The 21267-nt window shown below is 47.4% G+C and overlaps 1 protein-coding gene across 1 annotated transcript; it reads left to right on the top strand.

The window, feature by feature from the left end:
• Positions 1-18679: 18679 nt before the first annotated feature.
• Positions 18680-20717, top strand: N7446_012658 (uncharacterized protein; the record flags this gene model as incomplete). The annotated part of the gene is made up of 3 exons (XM_058521400.1): positions 18680-19661; positions 19838-20311; positions 20374-20717. 3 exons carry the CDS (start codon positions 18680-18682, stop codon positions 20715-20717), a joined length of 1800 nt encoding a protein of 599 aa, XP_058366766.1.
• Between the last annotated feature and the right edge of the window lie 550 nt (positions 20718-21267).

Genomic DNA, 21267 nt, shown 5'->3' with positions numbered 1-21267 from the left:
TGGATCCCCGGCGTCCAGTGGGTGGCCATCGTTGTTCTTGGATGGCGTCTAGCGTCTTTTGAGCCTAAAACCCCTAAGAAACCGGGAGAAGCCAACGCAGCCAATGCTTTGTCTAGCTAGAGCCATATTTTCGTACTGGCGAGGTTGTTAGTCGAGACTGCTTGCATGGAGAAGGTGAGGCAAAAATCCCGTCATTTCTAGCCAAATCAACTAACAATAGCCATGTCAGCTTCGAATCGATGGACAAGACCGCGGATGGCCAAACGATTGAGAGGACCCATAACCCAAGAACTACGTCTGATAGAGTCATCTTGATTCCTCTTCCTCTCCGGGTTGCTGAGCTTTTGGACATGTACGGGCGAGCGGGAACCACTCGGACATACACGGAGCTGCATGCTATCAGGATTGTTTGCTTTTCCCTGTTAGACAGAAGCTTGGTGTTTTCATTCCTAAGCCTGTGTTTTTCTATCCAAGCCCGAGCACTACGTGCAAAGCCCATACACCTTGAATGTCAGAGCAGCTGGAGGTCAGTCAAGCCATCCAGTATCCTTTGTCCATTGAGAACCTGTCTAACATAACGCAATTGGAGGGGAAGCAGGTCTTGCCAGCAAATCGACTTCTCTACCTCCCGAGCTCACTGTGCTCTGACCATCTATGATGTATTTCTCCGCGCCCAAGGCGATATCTGGCATATCACTGTTGAGCAATTCACCGTGAAGGTGGGTTTGATGTCTGTAACAGCATCACAAGAGGCCTCGGGTTGTAGGACCTCTGAATGTCCCGTACAGCCTATACGAATTATCTACCCCGATAAGCGCTCATGTTACATTTGCTTGGGGAGGATTTGAGCGGATGCCTGCTAGGGTCACACGTGGGTGAGAACAACCCCTGTACAAATCACCAGGTCCCGAGCAGTGATGGTGGAGAGTGTCTTTACCAGTTCTGATTTCAGATGGCTCGTTGGGCCCCGATCAGAAATCAATCATGCTATATCAGCAGCGGAGCATGATTTATCGCATGTAGTGGGGAATAAGCCTCACAGAAGGTAACGACCGTTTCTTCATCGCTGTAGTGGACTTCTACGAGAGATTGGTTGGATTTACTGGCGGGATATTATTCACAAAGTTGCGACGGCTCCTACATGTAGAAGGAGCGGGTCAGATATTCCCGAGCCAAAGCTACCAATGACATGTTAACCTCGAGAAAGAAACTCTCACTCTCGCAATCGCTCTATTATGTAGGCATTCTAGTGTAGAATAGGTTCGAGTGACTAGCAATAGTCATTTCAAGCAATTTTTTTCGCGACGCAAGAAACTGAGCCTATCGCATAATCATCTTGGATTGAATCCGTGATTCGGATTTACGAAATACATCACATGGCTCTACACTTCCTAGTTCTGATCTTGAGTGTACAGTATATTGCATGATCAGAGTTGCACAATTATTTCGAGGCCATAGTCAAGGTGTGACCAACAGGGATCAAAATTGCTTTGCAGGATCAGGAAAAAAAGGCAATTGAAGTTTCTATGATGTGGGGGACATGGCAAGAGACCGCGTTGCCTCTGCGAGACGGTGACCAGCGCTCCCTTCACCGCCCGACCATTCACCGCATCAATATCAAACATCAACATCAAACACCAACATCAAACATCAACATCAAACACCAACATCAAACATCAACATCAAACATCAACATCAAACATCAACATCAAACATCAACATCAAACATCAACATCAAACATCAACATCAACATCAAACATCAACATCAAACATCAACATCAAACATCAACATCAACATCAAACATCAACATCAAACATCAACATCAACACATCAACACATCAACACATCAACACATCAACACATCAACACATCAACACATCAACACATCAACACATCAACACTGTTGAATATCACGGCGGCTAAGCTTATGGAGTGGATTAGGGTCGGAGATATAAAGACGGGCTACCCCTCTTCTGTAAATAAGTCAATCAATCAATAAAAACATTCAATCAGAAAATCACTCATCTCAACAAACACATCAACACATCAACACATCAACTCTCAACTCTCAACACATCAACTCTCAACTCTCAACAGATCAACTCTCAACTCTCAACACATCAACTCTCAACTCTCAACAGATCAACTCTCAACTCTCAACACATCAAAACACCAACACTTCAACACTCTCACCAATTCTCACCAACATGTTTGCCCTACGCCTGAATGAAGGGTGTCAATTTCACTACGCGAAAGGACTATCGGACCGCAAACCATCAGTGCAGAACATTTGGGAACCTCCCCTTTGATAAAAATGACACTTTCATTGTTATATAATGTTGGCCATTGAATTTGGGACGATCTATCTAGGGCTCATTCTATCTGTCCAATGATGATCCTTCGGAAAAAGCAACAGACTATGAGGAGGTTGGGCAGGTCTTTGCTTCTTCGAATACTGTTGAATATCGAATACTGGTCTCTAACACCACGAAGAGGTGCCTGCACATTGCGAGAGGGCTTGTTAACGCAGCAATCCCCTGCAGAGCACGTTTGTTGACGCAGAGCTCGTCCTGCGAAGCACCTTCTTACACTCGCGGGGCTCAGGGCAGCGAGGGAGCACATTTTTACATACACAGGGCTCATTGGCTGTGAGGGAGCACATTTTTACAGTCACAGGGCTCATTGGCTGTGAGGGAGCACATTTTTACAGTCACAGGGCTAATTGGCTGTGAGGGAGCGCAAATCTTACATCGCTGGGCTCGTGGCAGCGACAGCCGTGGTCACGGAAGGTCTGGAGTACTTGGTTTCGCAGAGCCCATCCTGCGAAGCACACTTGTTGACGCAGAGCCCATCCTGCGAGGCACACTTGTTGACGCAGAGCCCATCCTGCGAGGCACACTTGTTCACGCAGAGCCCATCCTGCGAGGCACACTTGTTCACGCAGAGCCCATCCTGCGAGGCACACTTGTTGACGCAGAGCCCATCCTGCGAGGCACACTTGTTGACGCAGAGCCCATCCTGCGGAGACTCTTGGTGTCGCAGATGTCCCTGCGAGGCGCTTTGTTGACGCAGGACCTAGGCTGCGGAGAACTTGGTAATGCAGCGGTCTCCTGCAGAGAACTTGTTAACGCAGCGGTCTCCTGCGGGTCTCACTTGTCATCACAGCGCCCCCCTGCGAGGTAGTCTTGTTGACGCAGCACCTCCCTGCGAGGATTATTGTTGACGCAGACCTATCCTGCGGGGTAGTCTTGTTTTCGCAGCACCCCCCTGCGAGGATTATTGTTCACGCAGACCTATCCTGCGAGGTAGTCTTGTTTTCGCAGCACCTCCCTGCGAGGATTATTGTTGACGCAGACCTATCCTGCGAGGTAGTCTTGTTGACGCAGCACCTCCCTGCGAGGATTGTTGTTGACGCAGACCTATCCTGCGAGGTAGTCTTGTTTTCGCAGCACCTCCCTGCGAGGATTGTTGTTAACGCAGACCTATCCTGCGAGGTAGTCTTGTTTTCGCAGCACCTCCCTGCGAGGATTATTGTTGACGCAGACCTATCCTGCGAGGATTGTTGTTCACGCAGACCTATCCTGCGAAGCACCATTTTACGCTCGCGGGGCTCATGGCAGCGAGGGAGCACAGTCTTACATCGCTGGGCTCATGGCAGCGACAGCCGTGGTCACGGAACCTCTCAAGCCCGCAGGCAGATAGGGACACTTTGATGCGTCAAAGTGTGAGGACCAAAGTGTGAGGATGGAAGTCCTGAGAATTTTGCGCTGGGAATCCGGCCCCTTTTATAATTTTTCGGTCAAGTCTCTACCAAGGAACCATTGCGCCGAGGATAACGAGAATCACTGTCCTTTGATTGGCGTTGAAGCACGTTGAACGACGTTGAAATGGTGTTTGGAGAATTTGTGGCCTACAGACTCAAGTTTCGACCTGGGATCATTTTTCTCAAATCTTGCGTTGAGTATGGCGAACCGCTTTCATCAACTGTTGAAAGAAAGCAACGCGGCCAAAATGTGATTCCTACATATTGTTGAGTTTGCAATTAAATCGCTCAAGTGGTGGCACCCTACATCTGCCCGTTTAGCCACGGTCACCGTCTCTTTCATGAGGGTTGAAGTGCTTCAACTGATGCCAAAATAATAGGTTGGAAAATTTCTGGCTGACAGAAACGCTGGACTGTACCTGCGGTTGGCTGGAGGATCCTTTGGTCTCGCTCGAATCAATCCTGTTCATCCTTGGCCCCGCGCCGCTGAATGTTGTTTCTTCTCTGTCTATCGCAGCCTGCTAATGTTGCTTTTACTAGAATCTCTACTCCCTTACCGCACAGATATTGACATACTCTCAAGCTCAGGATGAGGATTGTCCTTTTTTGGCAGGGCATAACCAAAAGTCCAGAGCTTATTGGAAAGCCTCCATAGGAAACCGAGCCTAGGACAACCATGTAAAATGTGCAACCAGGCCCACGAGCTAGGTTCTCGTGATCGCCACCCCTCGCAAGATTGCAACGCTCCTATCACGCTGATGAGACTCTGGATAGAAATAGCACCCCGACGGACCAATCAAACACAATGCGCGAATTTAAACAGACGCAGGTACGGTTCTGCGATGCAGATCCCAGCGACGACCCACGGGACACTAGTTCAAGGAGGTTCTATTTATGGCCCGGAGAAGAAGTGAAGGATTTGCAAAGGTCCAGACCGATCCACAAGCCCAAACTTGACGGCCGTCAGTGTCCGATGGAAAAGGAATTTGTTGCGTAGAAGGTACGGTCGAGGTACGGTTCAGGCAGGTGAGGTATTTGGAATATCACGCGAATTCTGGCAACAGAATGGTAGGCTAAATCCCGATCCGTGGTTATGTTTTCCTGGTTCCTGTCACAGGAGAATAATTCTCCTGTCAAGTGGCAAGTTGCTCCTTGTCTATCAGGTCTGTCGAATGTTCTAGAAGCTCTGTCTTCTGTCCTGCATAAAGCTTTCCCGTAGAGATTGTACTCTCTGAATCCGACACAACCCCCTCAATCGTCAGTCCCATATCCCTAGCGGATAGCTTGTGGAAACTATGCCGATCATGGACAGATCTCATGAGCTTATGTAAAAATATCTTCGGTTTTTGCACTAAAACCGAGGAACCGATTGGCTGCCGGAAATGGGTTGAGGTTGTGGGCCGGCGGCCCCTAAACTTTATCTCAATCACCCTCCACATCTTGATTACGACTGTAGCGAGAGAGAATCTTTCTACTACACTGCTGGTCTGTTCCAATACCCCATACATGAACAGGTCGAAACTCTCGTGATTCTGCCCCAATTCTCTGGGCTTCTCTTTTGGGCTGTAGGGCTTAATCACGAGCAACCTAGAAAGCAAGTGGGGCAGCAGCCCGGGCCTGAATCCTTCATGACCACCGCATTCTCTCACCGAGCAGGCGATTCCATGGGTCGTCCAGGCTAAGCGGTGGAAATGATTTGCGGTTCCGCTGATGATCGTCAGCTGCGCTCGTGATTCCACGGTCTCTGTCTAACTAATATCCTCCTGACTTGGGCGTAGGTCAAAACAAATCGTACGCTTCACCCCAAAGATTACCTTGCTTTCGACTATCGACCCTATCAAATCCAAGCAGACGTATTACCTTGAGCCAACAAGAATGCCGTATTTCCATTTCCCCAGAGTCCCCTTGCTACCATGTCCTGTCTCCCCATGGGAACACTCATAGTATCGTGAATCCTTATTCGCTGTCCGCAGTACTTACCGGGCCACATAACACTCCGATGAAATCCTCCTGGTTTTGCATGACAAGGATGAAAATGTGTAGGCGGGCCTGTTCCAAGGGCACCACCATCGTGCTCGAGTCCTTTGACTTTGGGACATCCTCTATATTATTGTCATTCCAAAGAAGGGCGATTGCTACTACCTCTACGGAATACATGGAACGATATACAACTACGCTTATATTCCTCATGCTGAGGCTTCATTGCTGATCACCGCCTTTATTATAGTAACATTTACTTGGACTAGTGTATCGTGGTAGTTGGCCACTGTTCCTTGGACATCGCAATGTAATGCTCAGCCGATGAATGCTGCTAAAGTGCACGCTCTGTTCGCCGGTATCTCAGCTTCCTAGCAGCACAGACACGATGCACATAGTCCCACCTCCAGGATGACGACCGTGTTCTTTTAGGCCGGCACGGAAGCGGTACTGGCTTCACGCGGTCTGCGACAAGGGGTCAGCATGTAATATGAGAAGGCTGAGGGTATCGTACCTGATACAGGGTTCGTTTGAGTTGTTATATTACTGTTGTCAGGCTGGTTAGTGTCGGCCGCTTGAATTGTTTGAAACCCATTTATCGATGTTCCCTTGGGTCCTGTTGGAAGACTTGACCGTATAGCAATGTCGACCGCTGAGCGTCGCACAGCGGCTGCTTGCTTTTGTTTCTACCGACAGATACAACATGTCTGAAGCGCAACCGCTAGATAGCCTCATATCTTACTGCTAATAACACAAATCTTGGGCCAGTGGGTATTACTAAGGCCAAGATTGTTGAATACAAATACAACTCAATTTCAGAGAATTTCATGTCGTAGGTTGCGCTGAGACTACATAAGACAATCTGCTTTCTGAATAGCTGTAAGTAACAGTAAATCGGGGAGATGGATCATCATTTCCATGCGTCCTTTCGGGAAAAAGCCGCCAAGAACTATGCATTTGAGGGTTGTAGAGGGTGGCTGCGGGTGACCCTCAACAGACTTTCGCGACACTCGGGGTAGGGTCATGGTAGCTGGCCTTGAGGGTCGAATCGGGTCCATGTTCCAGATCTTGAACCCAAGTGAGGGTCATACCGAGGTCTACACACAGCATGGAAGCAGGTTCCAAAAGCAAGGGAAATGAACACTGAGTATTGATTGAAACTATTATATATTCGGTTTCTGGGCACCAGAGAGTGGTTCCAGTTGAGTAATTTAAAAATAGTCGCTTTGCTGCTCGACTCTGAAGTGTCTAGAGACTTTTGGCCCAGTGTATACCCCTAACTAGGGGGAAAGCCGGAAAGTCTAGTCTCAGACTCTTAAGACTGGAACCATTTCACAGTATACTCTTTCCCTGCCTCAAACAGCGTCTGAGCGTTAGGAACAGTTCCCCAACTGTTGCTGTCTATGTCAATGCTATCGATAATGTTCCCCAAAATATCATATATAATAAAACGATACACGCCTTGCTCGCGGTTTAGAATCTTGAAGGCTACGTCGGTTGCTGACGTGACAACGATTTGAATAAGCATTGAACCGATCGCGAAGTTTATGGTTCCAGATTGTGGAATTATCACTGGCCACGCTTTGGCACGAGATACAAGAATATGTGTAGTTGCATCCAAGTTCCTAATAAGAGTCAGTTCATATTTTTTATAATAATTAGGATGTCTTTCATACTCCGGAAGATGGTGGATCATAGTGGTTGATCCCGGTATATCTCCCTTAGGAGTGAGGGAGTTTGGAGAGACTGGAGCTACATCAACAGTCCTAGAATGGGGGTCAGAGACTGGCCTGCACCATCCTGGGAGAGCCAGTAGGCCAAGAGGGACGAAGTAAATAGGTCTCATTTCTGTGGTTGAAAGATCACTGAAATGAATTGAAAATAAATTAATGTAGTACAGGCCACAGTGGAAGATAGCCGCTGCGAAAGACCTGGCGAGCGTTATATAATGCTTTTTGGACTATTACTTAAGTAGTTCTTGGGGCTGACCTCGTTGAGTAACGTGGCGTCACCTGTATGGGATACTTGTTCTGGAATGGAGCCAGGCAGCAAGGAAGTGGGGTTCCTCGAATTCTCGGGGCACTAAACTTTTCCTCGCGCATGAGTGTAACAAATTCTGTCTCTGCAAGTGCTACCATGGAGTCTAAAGCATGATTCAAAACCAAGTTGATTTTCTGATGCCGTAGGTTATATTACAGTTCCTATTAATACGTAGTTATCAAGCCATCAGAGCTTCTTTAATCGTCTCTCAGCTACCTATCTCGCAAAAAATTATACTTTAATCAAAAACAGTCGAGCCCTTGAAATAAGGGAACTTCAAATTAAAAATGCGACTATTTCGGTTCTGAAAAATGCCAAGAAGTGAAGTCGATCTTGAGTTAGCTAAATCCGGTGCAGCAGTTTAGGGAGCAGAATGTGCCTTCAAAACAGTGCAGCAGGAGTAAGCCAATGCCCACTACTGCACACACGTATTGACTGCCATCTGGTAACTACATCCCTACCGTGCCCTATCCTTTCCTTATTACTCTAGCCTGGTGTCAACTGTATAAATTTCTTAACTTGTTTTAGTAGGTCAAAACCGGATACCAAATGGGGCTTCGAAACGTCTAGCTCGGTTACGATGGGCAAAATCGCGTTGCAAACTTTGAGCCCTTGCACAGCTTGGTCTGGCCTGGGCTATTTGTGATTACTCAGCCTTAAGAGTGGCTACGGAGGTTAATAGGGATCACGAGTGCAAGAATGACAAATGGTGGCTTTTGTCGGGCAGAATTCCCGCTTGGCCGACTTAGAGGTAGTGAGAATAGTTATGCTGGTACCAGTCTAGCCTTATTAAACCTAGCGTAATACGAAGTAACGTCGTCTATGCCCAATTAGGCTTTAGTCTATCCAGCGCTCACAAATAGACCTAACGTCGGCCAACTCGTCTTCCTACCCTTCCCTGCCTATAAGGCACTAAAACAAGCTGAATTCTTCCAAATAACATGTTTTCGCTAAACAAGCACCTGTCTCCTCTTTCTGACTAGTCAAGACACGCAAATTGAAGTTGATTGAGTCTCAAAATCGAAAAATAACGCGAAATGACATATACTCTCCAAGTCCTTCCACTCCGCCATCTCTGTCTTATGCTAATTACCCCCTGCTTGCCCTCCAGATCTCCGAAACAGGCCCTGACTCAGTCATTCTCTCCATATCCGACTCTCGCAGCTGGTATCTCCGCCGGGTACGTGGTGGAGAGATCCCTGGCGGCACACGAGCTCGCTTTCGCCGCTGCGGCAGCGGTGCCGGTGGTGCTGGTGGCGGAGTGGCCTCCACAGCTCTCTGCGGTGATAATGACCTGATAATTGCTCCTAGTGATGGGAGAGATGATGGGATAGATGCCTCTGACGGCGGAGGAGATGGCGCTGGAGCTCCTGCTGCCACAGGAGCTTCAGCTTCAAGCTTTATCGTCACCGGTTCCGGTCTTTTCCTCTTGATAATCAGGAAGACCTCATAACTATCCTTGATCTTGGTAAATTTCGTACAGAAGTCTGTGAGGAGCTGTTCATGATCTTCCCGCATGCCTAGGAACCAAGGCTCCTTTTTATTTTTAACTGCAGTTGCAAATCGAAATGTATCTCCCTCCTCACGTGTGTAATCCTCAGGGTCGAGCTCTACTAGAAGCTCGTTTTCGATGAAATCGACGAAGCTACTAATAGTACCCGGCGTAAGGATTGGAGTAACTGTAGCTACTCATAACGAGACAAGTTAGTATATCTCTCTTAGCTGCGGGATCTCTCCATACTTAGCTTTTCAAGCCTATCTGGCTTTCCCGATGCTAAGCACCAATAGAGATAGCAGTGGACGATTAATGAGACTGTCGCTGGCGCTGTAGGGACTTGAAGTCGCCCTCGGCCGAGGCGGCCACCTCCGGAGCTTCTCCCACCAATAAATTGGCGCTGAATCGATCGCTGTTGGATCTGGCGCTGCCGGATCTCATTTGTCGTCCCCGATAAGGCCTGGAAGCGTGGTTCAGGGGTAATTAGGCTTCTCTCGTAAAGGGTCGCCCTAGCCGAAGAGGATAAATTCTGTATAGGAGTTCTCGTGCTATACGTAGGGGAAGTAATCTGGGCAGTGGAGACAGGAGGATAAGTAAAAACATCTTCCCCAGTATCGTGGGACTGAGTATCGCGGTAGTGCGCCATAAAAACACAAATAGGATGTTTTTCGAGGAAGAATATCAGGTACAAAAATAATGTGAACATAGGAGGGAGCCGAGTCAGCTTGGAACAGAACGAAATCCCCTAGTAAAATTAGTACTCAGTTAAGACTTTATGACGAACTGAGGCATGGATATCTTACCACAACGAATCCACGGATAGGCTTATTTAGCGTCGGCGCCTTCCCCTATTAGTTTCGTATGGTAATCCGGATAGAGCCGGAAGTATAGCGCCGTGATAACCTCGTGTTTTGGCGTTGAGACATATATACGTAAGAAAGTTTATATATCGAATTACCTCCGTCGATCCCCTTCTTCCTAGATACTAATTGGCTATCCTAAAATCCTAAGAGCGCTATGGCACTCGCTGATCGGCCTGTGTTTGGATATTGGGCCGAGATGCTGTATAGCGGCGCTGAAAATTAGCTTTCCTGTGCCTCTCCAGGCTCCCAATCCCACGCGCCGAGGGGTTTTGTAGTGAGGCGGAGCACTGGATACTCATCCAATTGGTCATGGAGAAGGGCACGGCGGCGGAGTTCGAGATATTCTGCACGGTAAGGATGACTAACTTCCACTGGCGCACGAGACGGGGGGTCCTCAGGATTGAAGTCATTCCCAGGCCCATAAAGCTCGGCTCCAATCTCCTGAAGCTGCTGGTGGCACCAAGCCAGGACGTCAAGGGGTAAATATTCATCTTTATCCCAGTCCCGGACGTCCTCCTGTAGCTCGCGAAGCAGCATAGGATCAACTGCACGCTGGTAATCGGGCTTAGATGCATTAAAATAATTCATAAAGGGCTTCCCGGTAACAGCGTTCGGCCGTGACTTTTGCTTTCGGATATTATGAATATTCCAGGTCTTAGCGTACTCGCTAATAACCCGGCGGAGTGTAGGCATATAGACCGCAAGAAGGGCGACTTGCTCAGGGATAGAGCCGGAGAAGAGACCTATAGAGGATTAGCGGCAGCAGCGGATAGTGGGCAGGATAACTTACCTTGTTCCTGGAGCTCCCGGAAATACTGGTAATAGAGGAAAGTACATGACTTAGATAACTGCGCCCACCAAGCCTCTATTCTCTGGTTATCTGTACTTCGTCCTAGCCAGAAACAGTCTCCATGGGCAGCCTCTGGATCGAAAACCTGCCGCAGCGCCCATTGTGCATCCCCAATTAGGGATGTCTCCGAGCCGAGGTCAGACCGAATAATCTCCGGTTGGTAGCAGAGGTCGGCGATGGTGTCAAGAAACTGAGAGAGAACGCTCACTGCTGTACGAGAACTAATTCCCACGTATATCCAGAGAATATACCGAGAGTACCCATCAATAGCGGCATAAACCTCAACTCCGAACTGCGCTAGCTTCATATAACCATCCACATGCCACACGAAATTCGGCCCAGGGCACCAATACTCGCCGCGGGAGCGCTGGAGATCGTATGATCGGCGGAGGAGTGAGTCAGGGCGAAGGGAGCGGTAGACTTCGAATACTCGGTGCTGTGGGAAAAGAAAACCATGACGGCGAAGGTGGTGATAGAGAACGCGACGCCCATAACCTTCGGCATCGCCAATCCCAAGCTCCTCGGTCAAGATAACCTCGATTTCGAGCCGCTGCTGCTGCCTCTGAAGCGGGCAGTCTGTACGAAGCTGAATTCCAAGCTGTTTTCGTAACCTTTTAAGTGTAGGTTCAGAGACCTGGAATCCCTCCTTTTGTAGCACTTCGAGTGTCTCTTTAGGAGATAAACCGGCTTCGGTAACTAGCGTGAGAAGGCGAGCGTGCAAAGCTTCATTTTGGCTGGGTAGTTCGCGTCGCAGGCCCCAGGAAGAAAGGCGAGTTTTGAGCGTGCGAAGTGAGATATTGACGCCGTAGCTTTGTATGATGGTCTGGATATTGGCAATAGGTGTATTCTGAGAATATAAGAGAGTAATCTCCTCCCTATAAGACTCTAGGTTAATTGGAGGGCGTGGCATGGTAAAAATAGAGGTTATTCATACGAGCCCAAAATAGTAGGAATTATACTGTGTTAAAATCAATAGAAAGGATTGCCGGCTACCTGGTCATACGGTCTTATATACACACTACACTAGCGTAACTACTGAGTCGGAGATTTAGTAACGTAATCTACGGGCGAGTGAAACACCGCAAAATACCATATTGAATGCCATATTTTGATTCCTCTATATCTCAACCACTAGCGGTTTTTATTCTTGTTAAAATTTGAAACAACAGTTTTCCAAGCAAGAGCAATAATATATCTAGATTTTGAGCTAGTCAGACCATTATTTCGACACTTTACCATAAAATACAGCGTAGTTTTGATATTGAGACATCAATATATATATATCTCCTATTTCTTAAACTTTCTATGCTGCACCACTAGGTCACAAATGCTATTTAGGTTATACGAGCTTTATATGCTATCCGAAAGAGCTATATTTTTGGAGATATGAAGTTGTTATTTATCGCATTTAGTATGGAGTTTTGGGGTATTTCACACGCCCGTGTGTTTCACTCGCCCGTGGATTACGTTATTCCGACCTAGAACTAACGTATTTCACATGCGAGCGGCGCACACAAGCGAGCGGCGCACCCCACCAAGCCTATTAATTTCAAATGCATTTATCTTAACCAAAACGCCATTAAATTCAATCAGCTAAACTCGAGGTCTATTAGGACATGTAGTCATTCTATGACCCTGAATTCCACATATACTGCACTTCGTTTTTGCCCTCGTACGCGGCTGAGAAGGTGCCGGAGCTAATCCTGCCTCACGGGATCCTTGTGCTAAAACTGCTTGCTCTGGCTGCGCTATTAATGAAGAGGCCTCTAAACTGAGAGACCTTCTTCGGAAGTTATCTGCCTTGTAGATCTAGTCTTTTTTCGCTTCTTCTTCTCGTTTTCAGCGCGTAAATCGCTTACTTCTTTCTCGAGAATAGCTGCCGATTGCATTGTGATTTGACAGGCCTTTAAAACCTGATTTATCGCGCAATTAAGCGGGCTCGGTGGGCTTTTTGAGCGCTGTTTTAGCAAAGCTTTAATTGAGGAAGCTTGTTTTTGTAATTGGACGTAGTTCGACGGCGTTTTTAGCTCCCACTCGCTTCCTCGGCTCGAGGGGGGTGTCGGGGTTCGAAGGCAAATATCGAGCTTTGAGATTACTCGATCGGGGTTATAAGGCATTAAACCGGCGGCGGCGAAGCTATTCTTAATAGTCTCCGATTTAAATGCCTCGATTCGCGCGGACGGGTAGGCTTCGAGGAAGTCTAGCTTATCAATATGGTTGATTCTAGCACGCATTTTTGACTCGATAAGCCGACCGTACGCGCGCTTTAACACCGCAAAACAGCCGATATCGAGAGGCTGTAAAAGGTGAGACGAGTGCGGAGGCATACAAATTGCGATAATATCGTTTTTCTCGCAAATTTCGTCGAATTTCGGGGTTAAATGACTTCCGTGGCCGTCGAGTATTAAAAGTCTATACTTCCCCTTCGTACGCGAAGAAGTAGACGGAATAAAGAGCTTTTCGAGCCACCGAAGACCAATTTCATCAGAAGTCCATCCGTTCGGACTAACCTCAAGGCGCCAATCGTCCGGGAGGCCGTCGAACCAAGATTCGATAAAGACTTTGCCTTTAAAAATCACACACGGAGGAAGGCCCACCCCGACGCGTTTATACACTCAATTGTAGTCACCCACGCGCGATTTCCGGGTTGTAAAAGTGCTCGCCGACCGTAGTATTCCCTTCTCGTAATAACCTTCGCGGTTGTAATTAAGCCCATTGCAAAACCAGTCTCGTCGAAGTTATAGATATCGTCGGGATCGATACCGTAGGAAAGGATCGTTGTTTGGACGAGAGAAAACCAATCTCTAATAATCTTCGGGTCTTCGCATTGCGCACGCTTGAAATTGTATCGTTTTGAGAACCGAGATGATAGGTTTGGATGCCTTTTTACAAAGTTTGTAACCCAATTCTCGCCGACCGAAATAACGGGGGTAGATCCACGCGCCGCGAGTAGTAAATCTGCCATTTCTCGTACAGAAGAAGGCCGAGGGGCTGCTCCGCGAGAATCCATAGAGATAATCCATTTTTGAAGAGATTCCTCCTCGATTTCTGTCAATTTATGGCTATTTGCGCGTGTTTCGCTACGCGTTTTATGGCCCTTGAGACGGCGGCGTAAAGAGGTCTCCGGTACATCAAATAGACGTGCTGCTTGACGAACAGCGCTTATTTCTTTATTCTTAATAGCCTGGATAGCTAATAAGATCCTACCCTCTTGCTCTGTACGATTTCGAGAGCTTTGAGAGCGAATTGGTGGCATGGTGGGTGGTTGAATAAAGAGAGTCTAATTAATTGACGCGTTTTAGGTGGGGTGCGCCGCTCGCTTGTGTGCGCCGCTCGCATGTGAAATACGTTACAGTGACTGGACATTAGTTTCTACACCCCGGCCAGCTCACCGTCTCTATTGATTTATACCGCCTACCTAAAGCGCGTAGTATAGAACCATGCTAAAAATAGTAAGCGACGCAAACCTAGGATGGGAGCATTTCCTTGAGACGATTCCGCAGCGGATGGAAGCTATTATTGGGAGCCAGAGGCGGTATACACCGTATTAGATTCCATAGTATGAATTCATGGAGGTTTTTGACTGGCAGTATATTATATAATCAGGGGATGGGGCCAGACAGTGTAGAAACTTTATGTCCAGCCACTGTAAGTCTGTTCCTCGCCATAGTGGCTAACCTAATTAAGGTAGGGCGAACAGGATATAAAATACGGGCGGAAAAGGAGGCGGTATACAGATTGCCCAATTATATTGGATTCTGGGTTATTGCACTCGTGATCCCTATTAACCTCCGTACCACGGGTTTACGGGTTCTTGGCGGGTAATCCGCGGGTTACCCATGAGACATGTAGGGTATAAGCCAATAAGCATGGCTCTTTTAATCTATGTGGGCCTTTATTGATACATCATTTTTTTCATCTTAGAAGAACAGGGTATCGCGAGACCCCCAGAGTCCACATCTACAAGCCAGGATTTTTGTAAGTCTTCTAACAACCCTCAGCGAAGAGCTCTTAAATCGGTATATTACCTAATGTCTCAATTCACTAACGACTACGTATCATCTTCGTATGATATAGACCTCCCACGACCAGATAACCTTCCAATCCTCCTATCAGACGACCTTACCCCTGATCTATCGACTAGCCAACGAGCATTTCCCCCGTTGCAAGCTCAGTCATCAATTCCGATTTTACGCAACAGGGGTTCTCTTTGTCTCCGATTCCGCCTTGCCTCGTCATTGTTCGACCCGACCGTGTCACTCCGTATGTGGTATACGCTAAAGAAATGACTATCGAGTTCGTACAATGGTGGCTCCAATCAGACTTTGGAAGAAAGAAGCGCTTACGTTGGGACTCACGACACTTCTCTAATGTTTGGGATCATTTTGACCAAGTGGCTAAGGCTACTAATGGGGAACCGAAGGTAATGTGTAAGCATTGCAAAGCTCTTCTTAACCACCCGGGGCTTGGAGATGGAACTTCAACTATGAAGAAACATATTACAAGCTGCGGAGCAAAGACAAGGGGCCAAAATATCAGGCAATTCATGCAAGCGGTATAATACCCAATCTTTTCTTATATATAAAGATATACATTAGTTCTAACTATTTCTATAGGCACCAACTCCTTCTACTGATACCCCATTTAGCCAAGAAAGATGGGAATCATGTCTTCTTCGGTTTATTACCGAGTCAAGAATACCATTCCAGCTCCTAGAGCACGTAGGGTTCCAGGATATCATAGCTATGGCCCAAAAAGCCCCTAAGAAGCTTGATATTCCGTCTGCAAAGGTAGCACGGAGTCGACTACATAGCACAGTTATCGAACGCCATCGGAAAATACTAGAGAGCTTACCTGAAGATGGGAAAATTTCAGTTGCCCTAGACTGTTGGACATCTCCTTTCGCCCAGGCATTTATGGCAGTCACTGGATATTTCATCGATGAAGACTGGAACTATCGGGAGTTACTTCTTGGGTTTGAGCCGCTTAGTGGAGCACATTCTGGTGTTAGCCTTAGTGCTGTTCTACTACAGCTTCTACAGAAGTATGCTTTGGCTGATCGGGTGCTTACAATCACTACCGACAATGCATCAAATAACAACACATTGGTAGCGAGCATCCAAGAATCGGTTCAGTCCCTCGATCTCGGTGATAATACAGCAATTATTCGAGTTCCATGTATGGCCCATGTTATTCAATTAAGTTTGAAGCAACTTCTCGGTCAGATGAAGGCAGACCCGAAAAACAATACTGCTCAGGCCGAATGGACTGAATCCCAGGAACAATCAGTTCGTGCAAGGCATCAAAACAGGGAGATTGTTGACACTCTTAATAAGGTTCGCCTCTAGTTAATCTAGAAAAAGTCTGATTTTAACCTCGCTTTAGCTTCGAAGCCTAGCTATTTTCATTAACGCGAGCCCACAGCGCCGTGAAGCTTTTCTAAATCTTCAGACGGCTTCGAAAGCTCTTGTTCCAATACAGGACGTCCGTACGAGATGGAACTCAACATTTCTAATGCTTCGCCGAGCTAAACGACTACAATCTTGGTTAGATGAGTTTTGTTCAAAATATGGCCATCCTCACCTTCAGCTTGATCAAGAGCAATGGCGTCAGATTGATTATCTACTCTTGACCACAGAGCCATTTTTCCGGTTCACGACTGCACTATCAAAGACGAAGGATGTTACCGTCCACCTTATCTTTGCTATCTATAATAAGCTCTTTGATCATCTTGAGAAGTTGATCAGGCAGCTTAGAAGGAAGAAGGTAGCCTGGAAGAAGCTCATGCTTACCGCTCTCCGCGCAGCTGAGGAAAAGCTTAGGCAGTACTATAGTAAGACAGAGGACGTCCATGGCGATATCTTTGCTATCGGTACAATGCTCGCTCCACAGCACAAGCTTCGGTTTTTCCGGAGTAGAGAATGGGGTGGCGGGCCTGAGTTGGTTACTCGATATCGGCAAAGCTTTAAAGACTACTTTGAGCCTTATAAGCAACGTCGATCGAAAGAACAGACTAGCAGTGATCAAGAGCCTTTTACGTTAAGCTTAAGCCTAGATCTTGACCAAATGGTTAGCCTTAGTCAGGTTTCCCAAGCTTATCAACAGGATGAGCTTACAACATATCTTGATAGTGGTAAGTAGACCCAGTCTATAGATTACTAAACTTGGCTAATCAATATTTGTTAGCAACTACCTCTACTATGCCAATTCGCGCGTTCTGGAAGGAGAACCAGGCCACATTTCCTATACTTGCAAAGCTCGCACGCGATATTCTCTCAATTCCTGCAACTGGTGCGGGCGTTGAGCGGCTTTTTAATACGGCCCGGGATATCTGTCACTATCGTCGCGGCTCACTAAATGCTACAACAATCCAGGAAATCATGTTGTATCGTTGTACAACAGAATTTGAGGTCCAAAAAGACGCAATCGCTGTTCGGAATGAATATTTCCCTGAAGGGGAAATAGAAACGGATTATGAGGAGAAAGATGGCCAACAGCTAGAAGATATAATCGAGCCAATTAGTGATAATGAGGGCGGTAATGAGGATGATACACAAGCGGTTGTTGCTCTTACTCCAGCCGAACTTGTAAGGCAAGGTCCTTCTGAACGTTCTCTTGGAAAACGGAGAAAGAGTGTTGCATCTGAATCGGATACTGATGGCCGTATGGATGACGAGGAAGATATACCTCTACCTAAGACCCAACAGCGTGTCTCTGGAAGATCTAGAAAGCGTCCACGGCATCATGATGATCAGTTTATATTGTATTGAGTGTTTATAAAATTGAAGCTATTCACGCTTATTTTACTATTTAGTATCTCTAAACGTAAACCGCCTGTAAGCTAAATACATATAAATACAGCTTAACAATACATAATTTATGCAAATCGCAAGAATTCCTATGTTTGCACTGTTTATTAACCCGTGGGTAACCTGCGGGTTACCCACGGGTCTATTGTCAAAACCCATACCCGACCCGGGTGTGAACTTTGGACCCAAAACCCGCCAAGAAATGGGTATGGGTCGGGTAAAACCCGTCTACCCACGGGTACGGGCGAGGCCTAGTTTTAAGAGTGAGAGGGGGTAGGGTTTAAGAGTGAGAGGGAGTAGCGTTTTAAGAGTGAGAGGGTGAGGGTTAGTATTAGTGAGAGGGGGTAGGGTTTTAAGAGTGAGAGGGGTGAGGATTTTCAATGATAGAGGGGGTAGGGCTATCCCACGGGGGTGGGTGAACTCTGCCAGAGTTCAGGTTAGGGCTTTGTCTTAACTATGGGACATAAAAAGTGGGCCCCGCCTGAGTTCAGGTTAATTTCCTCGCCAGGATTCAGAGGTCAAATGAACTCCGATCAATCTGAAATCTTTATGAGTTATAATAGACTACTCGGGCCCTTTTAATGCTTAGCTAAGCTAGTCGCCCCAAACACCTCTGGTGTTGGGGCTCCGGTTTTAGAGCATACTTTCGGGCCCGATTTTGGTGCCTAACCATACTTTTCACCCACCTAGTAAAATGCCAATCTTCGTAGCATTTTTGTATAGCAAATTACTGCCATAAATACTGCATTCAAAAGAGCATTGCCTGAGCTATTTAATGTAAGCAAATCAGAACGCAATGCATCTAATATTGGCCTTAGCATGACGTTTTCCCGCTAATATCTCCATGAAATAGCTCATTTTTCGACCATTTCTCGCTACCATGTCCGATGAAAATGAGCTCAAAATCGCTAATGCATTGACCGCTTACCATGACCGTAATGAGCCGAAGATCAAGCCATTGGCAAGGGAATTCGGCGTCAGTTACCAGACCCTGCTAGGCCGTATACGGGGTGCCGGGTCAGCAAGTGGCCGACTTGCCACCAATAAGGCATTGGACTCGGTCCAAGAAAAAGCATTGCTTGACTGGATTATCTTTATGGATAGCTGCGGCGCACCCCCGACGGCATTATCGATACAGCACAGCGCCGATGACATTATTCATCGATCAGACCCGGACCGGAAGCCTCTTTGGCATGGCTGGGGCCTGGCATTTACTAAGCGACTGCCAAAGCTTGCACCCCACCTCCATTTTATTAAGCAGAAGCCGAAGGACCCGAAGCGAATGGGCGCCGAGGACGTAGGTCTTACGGAGATGTGGTATGACCGCCTAGAGCAGTGTATTAAGCAGTATGGGTTTCGACCGAAGGACATCTATAATATGGATGAAACCGGCTTCCGAATCGGCGAAGGAAAGGCTCAGAAAGTGGTATCTGCTTCACCTATTAGCTTCACTGCAACCGGGGGCCATAGCGAGAGTATTACCGCTATTGAATGTATTGCTGCCGATGATTGGAAGACGCCGCCGTGGTTTCTAGTGAAAGCTCAGTATCACCAGGAATGCTGGTATATTGACGAAATGCCTGATGATTGGACGATAAAACCGACACCAAAGGGCTATTCGTCTTACACCACTGCATTAGAATGGCTAGACTCATTTATCGAGGCCACAAACCACCGAGTCTATCGCCATAAATACGCCGAAAGCGATGATGAATTAGCGGAAGCTCGTGGCCATGGCGGTCGCCGTCGATACGGCCAAGATGCAGCGATTCGACAAGAGATAAAGGCGATACGGGAAGAAGAAGACCGAGTACACTGCCGAGGGTATCGCCTTCTTCTTTTCGACGGCCATAAGTCTCACTGTACGCCTGAATTCATCCTGAAATGCTGGGGAAATCGCATTGTTCCGTACGCCTTCCGGCCGCATGTCTCTCATATATGCCAGCCCCTCGATTCGGTTCCATTTCAACGGTATAAAGCGCTGTATCGGAGAAATAACGTCGAGACCGTCCAATGGGGTGGCTCGGTATCCCGGAAGGTCGATTTTTTCGCGAAATCGTCAAGGTTCGGGAGGGGATGGATGCTCTCTCAGAGCACGTTATTAAGGAAGGTTTCCGCCTTACTGGAATTGTCCCTATTGATGCGCAATTAGCTATGGAGCAAGAGATTAGAGATGCTAATGATGAGACCAATGATATATGGCTAGACGGCTTTCCTGATAGAGATGGAGATGCAGCTCAAGACCGCGAGCTCGCTAGCTCTATCACCATGTCACCGCCGCGAGACGTACTAGACACGAAATCGACGTCTCAGAAGCTTCTCAATGACATCGCCGATGCTCGACGCCGTCTAGCTACCCTTAAGCGGACGGCCACGTCGATAAGGAAGAGGAATAATGAGAGCGCTAAGGAGAGAAATCATCGCGAGAACGGAGAGAGACGTCGCCTGAAGAGCTTCCTATCTATCGTGGAGAGAGTTTTACACCGGTCTACGCTCATTTGTAGCACTGCAGGTAGGTTTCTCGCTTTCTCGCTTTCTCGCCGTCATTTTACGTGGATCTAACCTTTAGTATAGGAAATTCGACCGAGGGTCTTGCCCAGTTCCGTGCCGACAATCAGCTTCTTCTTACCCATACCCACAATCGAACGACGAGGCCCTCTGGCCGACAGATCAGGATAGTTGGACCACTCACAAAAGGCGATGCAAATAAGGATATACGCAAGCGAGAGCTAAAGGAGAGAGATCAGGCCGAGAAGAAGGCGATATCGCTAGCTAATAAAGCGGCCAAAAACCCTATGCCAGCAGAGCTTCTTGCTAGGGGGAATGCCAGCCTAAATACGCCGGCGCCGCCGCTGCCGATGTCACCGCTGCCGATGCCTGAATCGAGTCCATCGAGAAAGCGAGGAATGTGGAGATAAAATTGGAGAAAAAAAGCGAGAGAAATGGCTGGGTAATGCATGTACGCCAAGAGCATGAGGAATACTGCGAATATCCTACCAATATAAGGACATTGCATTCTGATTTGCTTACATTAAATAGCTCAGGCAATGCTCTTTTGAATGCAGTATTTATGGCAGTAATTTGCTATACAAAAATGCTACGAAGATTGACATTTTACTAGGTGGGTGAAAAGTATGGTTAGGCACCAAAATCGGGCCCGAAAGTATGCTCTAAAACCGGAGCCCCAACACCAGAGGTGTTTGGGGCGACTAGCTTAACTAAGCATTAAAAGGGCCCGAGTATATGAAATATCTCCCATTTGCTTCGGAGCATGCACAGCCTAGTAGTTATCGAGAAAATGGCGATTGAAAATGATAGGTTCTATTTGGGACTGTTGCGTGAGAGCCCCTTGCGTCGGGCCCACGATATCCCGTGCTGGACATCGCACACAAATATCGCCTGGCCTTCCCCTCCCTCGAAAAGAACATCGCCGTTTCGAGGGAGAGCCGGGCTCTCTCCGCGACGGTT

This window comes from Penicillium canescens (assembly GCF_028828765.1).
Source record: "Penicillium canescens strain IBT 15451 chromosome Unknown utg000010l_segment0_segment0, whole genome shotgun sequence".
NCBI classification, from domain to species: domain Eukaryota; kingdom Fungi; phylum Ascomycota; class Eurotiomycetes; order Eurotiales; family Aspergillaceae; genus Penicillium; species Penicillium canescens.
The sequence above is the reverse complement of the archived record's forward strand: the minus strand, read 5'-3'. Positions and strand labels throughout refer to the sequence as shown.